The following is a 15716-nucleotide window of genomic DNA, read 5'->3' as shown; positions in this document are numbered from 1 at the left end:
GCTGTGCCTCGCTGTGTTCAGAGCCAAACAGAAGCTCCGCAGTCGCCCTTCCCTCCGGGGGCTGTTTTGCAGCAAGCAGCAGCCAGCTGTGTCCCAGGCTTTTGATGACTCCAGGAAGGAAGGGAGCACTTATCTCCCAGGCACTCGGAACGGCAGAGCTCTGTCCCCGCCGAGTGGAGTGACGGCTCCTGCTCTGTCATTCACCCAAGAAGAGGAGATGATTGAGCGCATCTGGCAGTTGCCTCCTCTCGTGTCGCTCGTGGGCCATGAAGTGGTCCTTGTCCTGTGCTTTGAGGAGCGGGAGGTGTTGGTCCCACGACAGCAGGCACTTCCCTGCTGGATTCTTCCTGCCCAGAGGTTGGATTTGCGGGGCTGATCCTCCGGGATGCTGGTGCAGGTGGGATTGCAGGAGTGAGTGCATTCCCTCGGCATCCATTGGCGTTGTGCTGGAGACTGGGAATGCTCAGCTGTGCTGGGGCTGCCCCAGAGGTTGTCACCCTGTGGTGACCCCAGGCAGAAATTGTTCCCTGGGAGGGTGGGCAGGCCCTGGCACAGGGTGCCCAGAGCAGCTGTGGCTGCCCCTGGATCCCTGGCAGTGTCCAAGGCCAGGCTGGACATTGGTGCTTGGAGCAGCCTGGGACAGTGGGAGGTGTCCCTGCCCATGGTAGGGGGGATGAGACAAAATGAGCTTTAAGGTCCCTTCCAGCCAAACCATTCAGTGATTCTATGAAGTCTGGCAGGCCTTGCTGTGATCATTTACCCTTTCAAGCTAATTAACCTCATCTCTTTGTTCCTTCCATCGGATTTTGACTGTTTGCTCCACTGAGGAAGCACAGATCCCCGAGGGTGTGTGACACCACCACCTTGGCAGGATGTGGTCGACCTCGGGTGATCGTTTTCTGCTGCATGAATAATCCCGGGGCTGCTAACGACGTTCCCATTAGCCAGCAACAAGCTGTGAAATCGGGATATTTGCCGTGACAAATGTGTGAAAGGTGCTAAATGTGCCCTTGGCAAAGCGGCTGCTGGGCACCGGAGGGAGCACAGAGCTGATGGCACCAAGTCTCACCTCCTGCTCCCCAGGAGGATCTCGATGGCGTTTTGCCTCTTCCTCCACGGGAATTTGCAGGAGCCTCGGTGGTATTTTTCCATTTCTTTTGGCCACCTTGGCTGTGGCTCCTTGTCTTGGCTGGGATTTACAGTTCCATTGGCCAGCGCTGGATTAGGACCTGCCACAACTTTTTCCAGCCGCGGAGAGGAGGAGAAACCACCTCTGTCTCTCCTGCCACGTGGTTGCAGGTAACACTGGGGTTCCCTGGGATCTGGGACTGCACATGGATGGAACTTGCTCTTCTCTCTGGTCACTGATGCCCTGTCAGCCTGGCTGCTGCTCTCCAACCCCGTCTGTGCCGGGATGGTGCTGAGGCAGAACAGCCTTCGGGACTTTGGGATTTGATGCAGCTCTGGCCCTGGGGCAAAATCCAGGTCATGTTCTGTCATCTGCCGTCCCTCTGTGAGTGGGAGGCTGCACTTTGGATGCTGTGAAGGATAAACCCAGGCTCCTGATGGGGTGAGGAGCACGTGGGGATGGGCACAGCATCCTCTACCCATTCCTCTTCTCCGCTCTCCAGAGGGGGATCCTGGGAGAGCTTTGAGGAGGGTGGTGCCTCCCGAGGCTGCACCTTCATGGCCTCGACACGTCAGCCCTACAGCTCACTCAGGATTCACTTGGCCTGCACTTTCATCCTTCAGCCTGGGCTCTGCTCTCCTTCGAGTGCGTTCCTCAAGGAGCCTCTTCCCGCTGTCCTGTGTCCCTGTGCCAGCCTCACGTGGATTCGTGGCAGAGTCTTGCTTACACCCCCGAGCAAGTTCAGCTGGAACTAAATTTAGCCACCTCTCCACGAGGATTTTCTAAGCTGGATTTTGAGGTGTTGCTCCTGCTCAGTGGCTGGGATTGTTTGTACCTTGGGAACACCAAAGCAGGGGATTAATGCCGGGAATGAGTGATGAGCTGGGATATTTGTGTCTGAGATCCTCACCCCAGTGTCCTGCAGCCCTTGTTCCGCACAGGGATGAGTTTTGGCTCAGGACTGAGCTCAGTTGACAGAGACTGTGAAAAAATATCCCCTGATCCCTGTTTGGTGCTGCTCCCCCCTCCATGGAGCATCCCTGAGGAATGGTGCTGTCTGACTGTAGGGAGTGTAAACCCAAATTAATCACTTTAATTTGCTTGGCTGCCACTGGAAATTGAGCTTGGCAGATCCCTCTTGCAGGATATTCTCCCCTCTCCACCCCTGGCATCGCTTCTCTCCCAAAGAGCAAACATCATCCTTGTTTGGGTTGATCCAGATCCTTTGATCCGGGTTTGGATCAAGCCATTGTCTGAATTACAGAGGAAGAGGCAGCAGAGAGGAGCCCTACAGCCTTCAAAATCTAAGGAATAATCCCTGCATGGATCCCAGCCAGCTCCTAAATCCACATGGACACCATTGTGGGATGCAGCCTAGACCGTGCATTGTCCTGACCTGCTCCATGGAAGCTCCACACCCCATGGTGGGATCTGTGGCCTCGTGAGGACCATCCTGCTCATCTCCCCAAAGCCTCCCCACGCTCTGCAATGCTGACAGCCGTTCTCCATCACTTGAATATTTTTTATCTGGCTGTAAATGAAGCCTGTTGGTGCAGATTTCCCTTTGGGATGCAGCATAGAATCCTCTGTGAGGCTTTGGGATGGGACATTCCGAGATGTTACCTGCTGGTTTTTATTAGGATGTTGACTCCCATCAGCTGCTGGAGCAATTTCTCCTCCCAGCTCCCAGCCTTGCCTCCCGGTGGCTCCTCTGTAATTACCTCCTGTCCCCCTAATTCCCTGTTCCACCTTCCAGCCCCTGGTTAATTGCAGTAGGATAATTACAGGTGATCTCGTTTTAAAGCGCTCAGCCCCTGAGCTGGGAGCAGCTGGCACTTCCCACCCTCACTGCCAAACTGGGCGTTCCTGTGCATGCTGCCTGTGGAGCTGGGCCTTTGGAGCAGATAATGAGCTTGGCTGGGATGGGAAGGTCAGGGCCATATCCCATTACTTGCCCTGGTTTCATCCTCTTAGCCCAGTGCGTCCGTGGGACACACAGAGCCAGCAGCTGGCCCAGGGCGGTGTCCCTGGAAGGGCCAGGGCAGGGTCCTCGTGGGCTTTGGGTCGTGGGTGGCTCCCAGAAGGATTTTGGGGTGGGGAGAAGCTGAGTTGTTTCCAGAGGAGGAGGTGAAAACACGGCCCTGAGAATGTGGGGTCTGGTCTGGCCCTCTGAGAGCATCAAGTCCAACTATTACCCTGTGCTGCCCGGGCCACCACTGACCCCTGTCCCCCAGTGCCACATCCACGGGGCTGTTAAACCCCTCCAGGGATGGGGATCCACCACCTCCCTGGGCAGCCGTGCCAGGGCTGGAAAGTCCTTTCCACGAAGAAATGTTCCCAGTATCCAACCAGACCCTCCCCAGGCCAGCCTGAGGCCGTTCCCTCTCCTCCTGTCCCTGTTCCCTGCGAGCAGAGCCCGACCCCCCCGGCTGCCCCCTCCTGTCAGGGACTTGTGCAGAGCCACAAGGTTCCCCCTGAGCCTCCTTTGCTCCAGGCTGAGCCCCTTTCCCGGCTCCCTCAGCTGCTCCTGGGGCTCCAGCCCCTTCCCAGCTCCGTTCCCTTCCCTGGACACGCTCCAGCCCCTCCAGGTCTCTCTTGTCGGGAGGGTCCCGAAACTGATCCTGGTTTTGATCTCATGTAGGATGGGAGCACAGCCAGGAATTTGGTGGGACAGGGCTCGGCTCTCCCTGCCTTCAGTTGGAAAAGCAGCAAAGGGGGGATAGAGGGGGCACACGTAGGGTCTGGTCCTTCCACGTTCCAAGTGTATGTGAAGCAACACCTTAAAGGAAAAACTTTCCCTGAATGAGTCTCAAATCCTGCTCCTATCCAAAGGAAAGGTTTGATGAAGAACTGATTAATTAGAGCTTTTCTTGGACAAATCCTGGTAAAATCAGAGCAAGTCATGGAAGCTGAAACCCTGAACCTGCTACTTGACCAGGAGTTACCTCGATCCTCAGGTGCCACCTGCAGCCCAAATGCTGAGTAACCTGCCAAGAGCTGGATAGATGATCTGTGGAACCCAAATAGCTGGAAACATGGAAAACAAGCAAGTTCTGGGAATGTTGGAAGTCTGTCAGACATCCAGACTCTGGTTGTAGTACTTTGGAATAGGTTTGAGTTTTTCAGCCAGCCTTTATCCATTGGAATTCCTTGGTATGACAAGGAGCTGCATAAGCACAGTTAATTTCTCTTCGTGTTGCCCGTTGCCAGCTCCTGGAGAATTTCCATAAAAATCCTATTTTCCTACTTTGAAACATAAGAAGTTCAGTGTGTCGCATCTTGCAGAGATTTGGGCTGGGAGGAGCAGCTCTGCCTCCGTGCTCTGCTGCACGTGGCGCTGATGGCAAAGGAAGCAGCGAGGCCACGGGAACTCAGGGTTTCATCCAAGATGGAAAATAACCTAAAAATAGAGCTGTGAGGGCCAGGCTGTCCTGTGAGACCATTGTCTGGGATGAGGCAGTGTGGGACACCGGCCCTGGGCGGATGTCCTGCTCCCGGAAATCTCCCGCCGGGAATGCGGTGCAGCCGGGGCTGGGTGATGCCAGTCCTGGGGGGCTTTGGGGGAGGGTTTAGTGCCAAGGGGTTCTCCTGCCAGCGTGGGTTGTGGTGTCCCAGCTGTCCCCTGCCCGGTGGCCCAGATGGGGATGCTGTGTGTACTGCAAGGCTTCGCTTGGAGCATCCCTGAGCCCTCCTTCCCTGTGCCCAGCGCACCCGTGGGGTCCCCACGGCTGGGGGGCCCCCTCGGCTCATTGGGGAGGCAATGGGGGGTTCTGGCCATGGTGGATGTGTTGCAGCGGCCTGTGCTTGTCCTGGGCTGTGCAGCTCCGGGGAGGAGCTGGGCATCCTCCCTCTCTGCCTTCTTGGAGCATGGCGATCGCTGGCTCCTGGCTTGAGTAGCTCAGAGAAGCTATGGTTGCCCATCCCTGGAAGTGTCCAAGGCCAGGTTGGACAGGGCTTGGAGCACCCTGGGATAGTGTCCCTGGAAGGTGTCCATGCCCATGGCAAGGGATTGAGACTGGATGATCTTTAGGTCCCTTCCACCCCAAACCATTCCATGATTCTGTGATCCTTTTCTCTCCTCTCCTGTCTGTGTCTGTCACCATGGGGACCACTGTCCCATCCACCTTCTCCTTATTTGCTGGATTTGGGGATGGAGGTGCTGCTTGAGCCAGGGCTTGGCTGAGGGCTGTGAGAGCCCAGCCTGGGCTCCTGAGGACCACAGCGGGATCAGGGATGGGGACAGGGACAGGCTGTGGGCAGGCTCTGGCAGGCCAGGCTGCCATGGACAGTTGTCCGTGTTGCAGCCACGTCCTTGAGGGTGGTTCAGCTTTGCAGGGCCGGAGCTGGGCTGTGGGTGTGGGGACTGAGCAAAGCTCCAGGAGCTGGTAAAACCACGCTCCTGGGAGAGGAGCAGGAGGGAGGTGTTGGGGAACCAGTCCCGGGATCGCCGTGCAGCACGACACCTCCCAGCTGAGCTGTCCCTTCCTGCCACAGGCCTGCCGCGATTTCCTGGACTTAGCCGAGAGCCACAGCCGGAAATGGCAGCGGCTGCTGCAGCATGAGCGGGAGCAGCGGATCCGGCTGGAGGAGACCATCGAGCAGTTAGCCAAGCAGCACAACAGCTTGGAGCGCGCCTGCCGCGGGGCGCCCGGCCTGGCCTCGGGCACCGCCAGCATCTCCAGCACCGCCAAGGGTGAGTGCCAGGGATTCCTGGGATGGGACAGGGCTGTTCCGGGATCCTCAGGATGGGACAGGGCTGCTCTGGGATCCCTGGGATGGGACAGGGCTGCTCTGGGATCCCCTGGATGGGACAGGGCTGCTCTGGGATCCCTGGAATGGGACAGGGCTGCTCTGGGATCCCCTGGATGGGGACAGGGCTGCTCGGGCATCCCCTGGATGGGACAGGGCTGCTCTGGGATCAGGATGGGACAGGGCTGTTCTGGGATCAGGATGGGACAGGGCTGTTCTGGGATCCTGGGCATGGGACAGGGCTGTTCTGGGATCAGGATGGGACAGGGTGGCTTGGGGATCAGGATGGGACAGGGCTGTTCTGGGATCAGGATGGGACAGGGCTGTTCTGGGATCAGGATGGGACAGGGTGGCTTGGAGACACCCAGGATAGGACAGGGCTGCTTGGGGATCCCCGGGATGGGGCAGGGCTGTTCTGGGACCAGGATGGGAGAGGGTGGCTTGGGGACACCCAGGATGGGATGGGGCTGCTTGGGGACCCTTGGGATGGGACCTCCAGGATGGATCAGGGTGTTCCACTCAGGGACCCCCAGGATGGGATGGAGCTGCTCGGGGACCCTTGGGATGGGACAGGGCTGCTTGGGGATCCCCAGGATGGGATGGAGCTGCTGAAGAACTTCAGGATGGACCAGGGCATTCATCTCGGGGACCCCCAGGTTGGGACAGAGCTGCTCAGGGACTCCTGGGATGTCACAGGGCTGCTCAGGGACCTCTGGGATGGACCAGGGCATTCTGCCTGGCTGTTTCCAGCGAGCTGCCAGCCATGGGAAGGATGCCCAAGGCAATGCCCTATATCCCCATGGTATTTTTTTAAATGGATCCCATTACACCATAATTATTCCTAGTTGTCCTTGCTCAGGGACTTGGATGTCCCCAAGATACAGATGCGAGAGAGGGCTGTGTCCCCAGCTCGCCCCTGCTATTCCAGGCTATTTTGGGAGCTTTAACCCTTACTGGCGGGCACATCTCCGGGTGCTGGAGGGCAGCCACGGCACTGGGAAAAGGCTCAGGGTCCCCTGGCGCTGCTGAGTTGGCTGCGTGGGGGGGTGGCAGTGGAACAGCCGGGGCTCATTTGCAATACGATCTAACAGCTTTGCAGATTCCTGCCAAATGTCCTTCCCCCAGGGAAGCATTAGTTACAGCCGCAAAAACTGCTCATAGTGCTGGGTCTCACTTTAAAGGAAATACAGACCCGAGGGAGAGAGCAGTGGCTGCTGGAGGGGGGGTGATGGTGGTGCCAGGCACTGCCCTCGTTCCTCTATCGCCTCAAAGGAGGTTTAGTTGGGATATTGGGGAATATTTCATCATGGAAAGGGTTGTCCAGCCCTGTCCCCATCCCTGGAGGGCTTTAGCAGCCGTGTGGATGTGGTGCTTGGGGACACGGGTCAGTGGTGGCCTGAGCAGTGCTGGGGGAATGGACGGACTTGATGTTCTCAGAGGGCTTTTCCAGCCTAAACAATTCTGAGGTGCAGCTGGGGAGGGCAGGGTGGAAATGGCTGCGGGGACAGGCACAATCCATCCGCCTGAGGTGGTGGAGAGTGTGGGAATGAGGCAGGGAATGGGATTGTCCAGGATGAGGTGGGGGGAGCAGGGAAGCTGCACCGGGACTGCTCGGTCAGCGCCTGTTCGGCAGCCATCGATCCTTCCCCCGCAGCAGAGCAATGTTTGCAAACGCGGGGCTGGGAAACCTCTCCGAGCATCACCTGAAGCACGTGACTTTTTGTTTTCCTGCTTTAATCCAAACCGGATTTCCCGGCGGACGGGGCGGTGCGGGAGTGGAGCCACACCAGACGCGGGTGGGGCGCGGGAGTGACGAGCCCGTGTCACCCTCAGGCAGCCTCGGGGCATTTTCGGGGGTGCTCCCGAGCGTGGCAGGGTGGCCTGGTGTGCCTGGCTTGGGGAGCAGGGCACTTTTAGGAGCTGGAAATCGGTACAGCATCCTCGGGGTGTAGGGTGGGTGGAGAGGAGGGGTCAGGCTGCGACGGGGACACAGTGGGGGCTGTGGGGACAGATCCTGCGCGGTGGGCTCCGGAGGTGACCGGCAGCACGGGGCGTTTCTGTGCCTCTGTGCCAGCAGGGAGTGTGCAGTCTGCCAAAGGAGAGGCCAGTGATGAAGATGAGGAGACGGAGTACTTCGATGCCATGGAGGATGCACCAGCTTTTATCACTGTAACTGCGGACCCCAAGCACCACAGGTACCACCCCCGGCCTGCCTGGGAATGTGGGAAGGGCTGGGAAGAGCCGGTTTTCCTGCAGCAGCCTCTCCCATGAGGTCACTCTGTGGGCACGTCCCCCAAAACTTTCCCAGCCTCTGTCCAGGCGTCCATCCTTTGTGCGGCTGCTCCTGCATTCCTGGAGCAAGGCTGAGGATAGCCCCAGTTGTAGTGGAGCAGGTGAGGACGGGCAGGTGTCAGCCCGTGCTGTGGGAGAGCTGAGTCCTCTGCCCCTCAGCTGATGGGAGCAGGGACTTGGAGGGAAATCCCTCGGGGTGTTGGGCAGAGACAGGGAGCACCTTGCCTTCACAGAACCATGGAATGGTTTGGGCTTGGAAGGGGCCTTAAAGCTCCTCTCATTCCATCCCCTGCCCTGGGCAGGGACACCTCCCACTGTCCCAGGCTGCTCCAAGCCCCAGTGTCCAACCTGGCCTTGGACACTGCCAGGGATCCAGGGGCAGCCACAGCTGCTCTGGGCACCCTGTGCCAGGGCCTGCCCACCCTCCCAGGGAACAATTCCTTCCCAATATCCCATCCAGCCCTGCCCTTTGTCTGCTGTCACCTGCTCTTACTCCTCCGTGGACATCTGGGCTGGAGGAACCTGTGGTCTGACCCATGGTCACATCACTGGGCTTGGTGACAAAAGCAGAATCTCTGTGCCCCCAGGGCTGGGGCTGAGCATCCTGTCCCCTCCTGAGCATCCTTAGAATCCCCTCCTAACACCTGTGCCCAGCCTCTGTCACCCCTTTCCTTTCCCGACAGCCTCCTGGGGTGGTGCAGGGAGCTGCTCTGGTGATGCTGCCCCAGCCCTGGCTGTTCTGTCCCTGCTCTGCCCCTTCCCGTGCTCACCAGCCTCTGTTTCCTTCCCACAGGCGCTCGGGCAGCAACCTGAGCGGGGCCAGCGAGGGCCACCCCGAGGACTGGAACCTGGAGGACAGCGTGAGTTGGCCGGGCAGAGCGGGAGGGATGGTCCTGGTGGGGTGGAACCAGGGCAGAGGGGATGTTGTGAAGGGACCCTCCAGCTGGGTCCAGGTGCTCTGTCGTGGTTCCTCTGTGAGTCACGGGTGGGGGACAGATGTCAGCAGTCATCAGCATCCTAAACATTCTCCTGAGGGAAGCAGGAAGGTGTTGGGGGGCAATTGTACCTCATTTCCCTGGAGAACAGGCTTCCAGCGATGCTCCTCAGGTGTCTCCTGAGCTGTGGCTGCTGTTCCTGGGAGCTGCTGGGTGTGGTTGGGTCCAGCTTAAACCTGAGGTCCTTCTGTTGCTTCCACAGGTCTTTGAGAGCTCAAATCAAAGCAGCTACAATGAGTCCACGGGCAAAGATCTCCTGCCGAGGAAAAGGAGACGGAGTCGCATTCCCGACAAACCCAACTACAGCCTTAACCTCTGGAGCATCATGAAGAACTGCATTGGCAAAGAGCTCTCCAAGATCCCCATGCCTGTGAGTCCCAGTGTCCCTGGCACCAGGGCTGGCACAGGGGGTGGGTTTGGGCAGCTCTTGGCTGTGCACAGGGTTTGGGGTACAGCTCTGCATGGTCCTGCTGGTGCTGTGGTGGCACAGCAGCCCCGAGCAGGGACAGGAGATTGTCACCAGGGACTGGATTCTGTGCTGGCAGAGCCCTCATGCTTACCCTGAAATTGTGGAATGGCCTGGGTGGGAAGGGACTTTAAAACCCATCCAGTGCCACCCCTGCCATGGGCAGCGACACCTCCCACTATCCCAGGCTGCTCCAAGCCCCAGTGTCCAGCCTGGTCTTGGGCACTGCCAGGGATCCAGGGGCAGCCCCAGCTGCTCTGGGCACCCTGTGCCAGGGCCTCCCCACCCTCCTAGGGAACAATTCCTTCCCAATCTCCCATCCAGCCCTGCCCTCTGGCACTGGGAAGCCATTCCCTGTGTCCTGTCCCTCCATGTCTTGTCCCCAGTCCCTCTCCAGCTCTCCTGGAGCCCCTTTAGGCCCTGGAAGGGGCTCCAAGGTTTCCCTGCAGCCTTCTCCTCCCCAGGAGAGCACCCCCTGCTCTCCCAGCCTGGCTCCAGCCCTCGGAGCACCTCCGTGGCCTCCTCTGGACTGGCTCCAGCACATCCTTGCTCCAGGGCCAGCTGGAGCAGAGGGGACATTGCCTGAGTGTCCTCTGCAAATCCAGCTGTTGCAGAGGCATGGAGTTAGCAGGACACCGTGAATCCCTGAGGATTTATGAAGAAGGGACCTTGTTGCTGCTGTTGTTTTCCCCAGGGGCTGGACACTCAGGGCTCAGCCCCACCTGCACCAGCCAGGGCTGGGTTCCACCCCAGGGACTCAGAGAGCCTCATTTTCCTTACAGAGAGCAGCTTTTTGGTGAAGGAGGTGCTGGGGCAAGGATTTAGGGTGCTGCTGGTTCAGCCCTGGGGGCAAAGGCTCCCTGTGGTGGCCAGAAGGGGTTTGCTGGGGGAGCTGTGTGGAACAGCCCCTCACATGGGCTGCACAGAGCCTTATTCGTGGTCCATCCTTGGCTGGATAAAGGGGAAGGAGCACATTTCAGAGGCTGGGATGCTGGATTGGTTGTGTTTTGTCTCTTCAGACAGAGCCAGAGTGAGAGCTCAGAGCTCTGGCTGAGAGTGATGAGCTGTCTCTTCCTTGTGCTGTTTCCAGCTGGGATGCACAGCCCAGCACCATCCAATTCTGCAGCAGCAGCACATCAGGGCGTGATGGGCACAGGAATAAGCTCAGGATGTGAAATTCATACTTTTTCTATCAATCAAATCATCCTGGGAGCTGCTTGAGTCCAAACCTGAGGGCAGTGTGGAAGAGAGGAGGTTTAGATTAAATATAAGAAAATATTGTTCCCTGTGAGGGAACAGGGTGAGGCCCTGGCACAGGGTGCCCAGAGCAGCTGTGGCTGCCCCTGGATCCCTGGCAGTGCCCAAGGCCAGGTTGGACATTGGGGCTTGGAGCAGCCTGGGACAGTGGAAGGTGTCCCTACTCATGGCAGGGGGTGGCACTGGATGGGATTTAAGGTCCCTCCAACCCAAACCGTTCTGGGATTCTATGAAATCCTGAAGGATCCCGCAGTCCCTATGGAATGAGAAGGAAGGTCCTGCCAGAGATGCACCAGGATCCACCCCACAAGCTCAGCTGCACGTGGGAATTCTTTGGGGGAGATTCCTGATGAATTAAGAGCATTTCTGAGATTTCTCTGAGGTCTTCTGAGGTCCATCCCCTTCCCAGGGATGTGATGCACTGACAAACCTCTCGTGCAAACAGCTCCTTAGTGTTCCTCTGAAGGAACAAACCTGCAGCACTGAAAAGGAGGAAAGCGGTTGTAGGAATTTGGAATTTGGGTCGATTCATCTTCTTCCCCCATGGAAGGGTTTTGCTCCCTGTTGCCTGAGCAGTGCTGGGGATGCAGCTGCTGGTTTTGTTCTCTGCATCTCTCCCAAGAATTATCCCAAGTGATTTGCCCTTTCATGCTGCTCTTTGTCCCCAGCTTTCTCTTTCTGTGATGCTGTAAGATCCCTGCCACTTACAGGCTAAATCCATGAGTGGAGAATCTAAAAAAAAATCGAAATCCTGGAATCTGGAGTTTGTTTTTTCTACTATGAAGTATTTAACTTGGCTTACAGAAGTGGTTCTCCCATCCTTCAGCCATCTGCTCCTCTTAATATATATTTCTTTGTTTTGAGCTGAAACTAAAAAGGCAGAAGACATTTCCAGGCTCTGCCTTACTTTCAATTATTTTTTAATTACAGTATTTTCAGAGCGAAAAATAAGGGTGCTGTCGTGGGACTGGAGTCCCAGGAGCAGGGAGACCCCAAAATGGGGCTTTTCCAGGTTTTCTGGGCAGCTGGGTCAGTGTGGCACAGGGATGGCTTTCCCAGGAGGCGATGAGGGCAGGCTGGGGAGCAGCACATCCCTGTCCTGTGGCCAGTGGGCTGCTGGCTGAGAGGCAGCAGGGAGCTGATCTCATTGTTGAGGCTCATTTTGGGGTCAGGGTGATAACCTGGGGTGATCCCTGATTGATAACCAGGCTCCCCCACACCCCAGCCCTTGGTGCTGGCTGGCACAGATCAGGGAGCAGAGCACATGTTCCATCCTTGGGCCTTGGTGGTGCCTTTTGGGGATCTCTGCTGCTTTCCTAACCCTGCCTCGTTCCCCTCCAGGTGAACTTCAACGAGCCCCTGTCCATGCTGCAGCGGCTCACGGAGGACCTGGAGTACCACGAGCTGCTGGACAAGGCGGTGAAGTGCGAGAGCTCCACGGAGCAGATGTGCTTTGTGGCCGCCTTCTCCGTGTCCTCCTACTCCACCACTGTCCACCGCACTGCAAAGCCATTCAACCCCCTCCTGGGGGAGACCTTCGAGCTGGATCGCCTGGAGGAGCTGGGATTCCGATCCCTCTGTGAGCAGGTGAGGGCTGCGGCTCCGTGGGAGGAGAGCCAGCATCTCCCTGAGCCTTCCTTGGGCTCTTCTCCCGGCATTGGAGGTGTCCAAGGAAGGACTGGACGTGGCACTCAGTGCTCTGGGCTGAGGACAAGGTGGAGATGGGTCACAGCTTGGACTCGATGAGCTTGGCCCTTCATCCCCAGGTTTGGAGCCGTTGCTGCAGCAGTGCCAGGCTCTGCCACCAGCTCCTCGCAGGACACCCAGGTGTGGGCAAAGCCCTCCCTGGCAGGGGGTGCCCAAACTTGTCGGACACCTGTGGAGCACTGGCTTGAGGCAGGACAGCACCTCCCGTCACCTCCCATCCCATCCCATCTCATCCCATCCCATCCCACCTCTCCTGGCCGTGCTGCTCCGGGCAGTGATGGGGAACAGGCTGTGTGGGGTCTCCTGGCAGTGTGACCCTGTGCTTGTGACACAAGGAAGGTCCTGCAGTAGATAATCCCCAGAATTCCTGGCTCTGCTGTCCCTCCACACTCCCCAGAGCTGTGTGCCCAATGTCACCCAGCTCTGCACGTCCTCACATGGTCCATCCCAAGCCTGGACCATCTGGAGTGAGGTGGGACAATGGCAGCCACAACCTGAGCCCTGGTGCAGCCCCCTGCCTGCTCTGCTCCCAGGAACAGGCTCAGAGGTGGCCTCATCCCTCAGCCACCCCAGCCCTGTGGCTGTCACAGAGCTCAGGTTCACCCACCTCAGCAGTGTCACACCTTCACCTCCCCTTGCCTGGCAGCAGTTCCTGGTCTGTCACCTGGTTTAGCCTGGGCCATTGGAAGTGGATGATTCCTTGCCAGGATCCATCCCTTAGCCAGCAGCCACCCTGACCCTCCTGAGCTGCACTTGGAACTCCTGGGTGGATTTATCAGCCCCATCCCAGCTGTGGTGCCAAGCCCAGGGCTGCCTGTTGGGTACCTCTGGATACCTCAGACCACATTATTCCCAATCCTGCCTGTCCAGTACTGCTGGACACCCCAACTGCATCATTCCCAAACTTTGTCATCCCTGTTCTCACTCTTTCACCCCCCTCTTCACCACACTCCTTCCTCCATCCTTGTTCCCTCCCAAATAAATAACCTGCCTGGAATTACTTTCTCCGGTTGGTCCCAGTTTTCCTCTCATTGCACCCAAATTTGGTATTTCTGACCAATTCCAGACGCCTTTCCCGCTGCTCTGAATTTTCCGTGGATGCTGCCTGTGCTTCCCAGCCCGCCAACGCGCCCAGCCAAGCAGTGATAATCCAGTGCCTGAAATCCAGTTATCCAAATAGGATTTCCTGCTGCTGCTGACTGGGATTTAATGGCGAGGCCTTGGCCCTGCCCGTGTGTGTAATCCAGAGCCCGGGGCGCTCAGCCTGTATTTACAGCAGGGAAATCATCCCGGAGCTCCGGCTGCACTGCAGGGCCCAGGGTCGGTGCGTGCCAGGCTGTGCCAGCAGCTGAGACCCTGCCTGAGGGCACATCCCTCTGCCTGAGGGCACATCCCTCTGCCTGAGGGCAGATCCCTCTGCCTGGGATATTCCTGCTCCCACCTTTGTTTTGGGCAGCTTTTCCAGGGCAGGGCGATGTGAGCACCATCCTCTAACAAGTCACTCTCTGGGTTTAGGATGCTGTGGCCGCTTTTCCAGCCCGGGGTGTGGGTGAGGGAAAAGCCAAACTCTTGCTGTGTGTTTTGGACAACTTGTGGGCCTGTGTCCTCTGGGGTTTCCCAGGTGCTGTTCCACTGGGATTACTGGGGTGCCAGCACGCCCATGTTTCTCAGACAGGATCTCAGGAAAGCAGGGCTGTGTCCCGAGATCACGGAGCAGCAGGATCTCACAGCGATGGTTGCTCAAGTGGAGGTTTTATGGATCATGCTTTGGAATGAGCCTTAGCAAATCCTGGCAGGATCCCAGCGTGTCTCCCCTTGCTACCAGGGCACCGCATGTTGGGTCCCTCCGAGGTTGTGGTGGCCAGGAGCATCCTTAATGGCAAAGCTGATGTGGTGTCCAGGGCCTGGAGCATCCTTAGTGCCGAGCTGGTGTGGAGTTGTCACCTCTCCGAGCACTCAGCGGGGCTCTCCGGTGTCCTCACGGGCTGTGTTTCCTGTCCCCAGGTGAGCCACCACCCCCCGGCAGCTGCCCACCACGTGTACTCCAGGCGAGGGTGGACGTTGTGGCAGGACATCACCATCTCCAGCAAGTTCAGGGGCAAATACCTCTCCATCATGCCACTGGGTAGGTGGTGGGTTCTGGGGTTATTGCCTTGCACTGCTCATGCAAAACCCAAGAGTTAAAGAAACTGGGTCCTTGGGCTTTAGGAATTGCTTGCAGTCACCTGGGGCTCAGAGAATCCCCTGGGCTCCCCTGGGACTCTGGGAATTCCTTGGGCTCACCTGGGGCTCAGTGAATTCCACCCCAGGCAATTTAAGGAGCCCAGATTTGTGCTCCTGATCCAGTGATCCAATGATAACACGTCTGCCCTGGAAGTGGAAATGATGCCAGCTGCAAAGAGAGGCTCCTTTCCTTTGGAAATACCCTGCTTGCCCAGGAATTGATTTCCCCTTCCATGGTGTTTAAAGTAACTTGCTGCCTGTTTTAAGCCTCTCCCTGCCAGCCAAGTGCAATAAACTGCCTCCTTTCAGCATTTTATTTTCCTTCTGCCTGTCCCTGGGCTGAGCAGCATTCCCAGAGTGCTTGAATCAACCAGGAAGCACATTTCTGTCCTGCTTTTAAAATGAGTGTTTTTGGCGGAGGGCAGAGGACCTGGCAGGATTTGTACCTCCCTTCCTGGAGCAGACTAAGGGAGGGATGAATCCAGAGCCAGACCTGGTTGGGGGATTCAGGGAGAGGGCTGGCCCTGAGGATGAGCACAGTGCTGGTGGTGGGCTCTGGGGCACATCTGCCCCTGCTGAGCTCAGATCATTCCTCTCTCCACAGGCGCCATCCACCTGGAGTTCCACTCCAGTGGGAATCACTATGTGTGGAGGAAAGTCACCTCCACTGTGCACAACATCATCGTGGGCAAGCTCTGGATCGACCAGGTGGGTGAGGGGACAGGTCCTGCCTGGCTCTGGGGGGCTGGAGGAGCATTGCCCTCCTAGGGCACATGCTGCTGCCATGATGGGAGGCTGTGCTTCCCTGGCAGGGATGGGAGCTGCTTCCTGGAGCTCCTCATGGCTCCTCCCGAGGCCAGCAGGTGCTGGGGGTGGCTGCTGTGGGGGGACAGCCACT

The 15716-nt window shown here is 57.9% G+C and overlaps 1 protein-coding gene across 6 annotated transcripts in view; it reads left to right on the top strand.

Annotated features, from left to right (window-relative positions):
• Positions 1-15716, top strand: part of OSBP2 (oxysterol binding protein 2) — a 100725-nt gene that overhangs the window by 79659 nt on the left and 5350 nt on the right. For 3 of the 6 annotated variants that reach the window (XM_032127680.1, XM_032127678.1, XM_032127683.1), the window contains 7 exons: positions 5624-5822; positions 7956-8073; positions 8964-9030; positions 9368-9535; positions 12230-12475; positions 14600-14720; positions 15423-15526. In XM_032127680.1, coding sequence (XP_031983571.1) covers positions 5624-5822; positions 7956-8073; positions 8964-9030; positions 9368-9535; positions 12230-12475; positions 14600-14720; positions 15423-15526 — 1023 coding nt within the window. Of the gene's footprint in view, positions 1-5623; positions 5823-7952; positions 8074-8963; positions 9031-9367; positions 9536-12229; positions 12476-14599; positions 14721-15422; positions 15527-15716 lie in introns of all 6 variants that reach the window. The other 3 variants (XM_032127679.1, XM_032127677.1, XM_032127682.1) reach the window with 1 other exon arrangement.

Source organism: Corvus moneduloides, chromosome 18, assembly GCF_009650955.1.
Source record: "Corvus moneduloides isolate bCorMon1 chromosome 18, bCorMon1.pri, whole genome shotgun sequence".
NCBI classification, from domain to species: Eukaryota; Metazoa; Chordata; class Aves; order Passeriformes; family Corvidae; genus Corvus; species Corvus moneduloides.
This window is presented reverse-complemented; position numbering and strand designations above follow the sequence as displayed.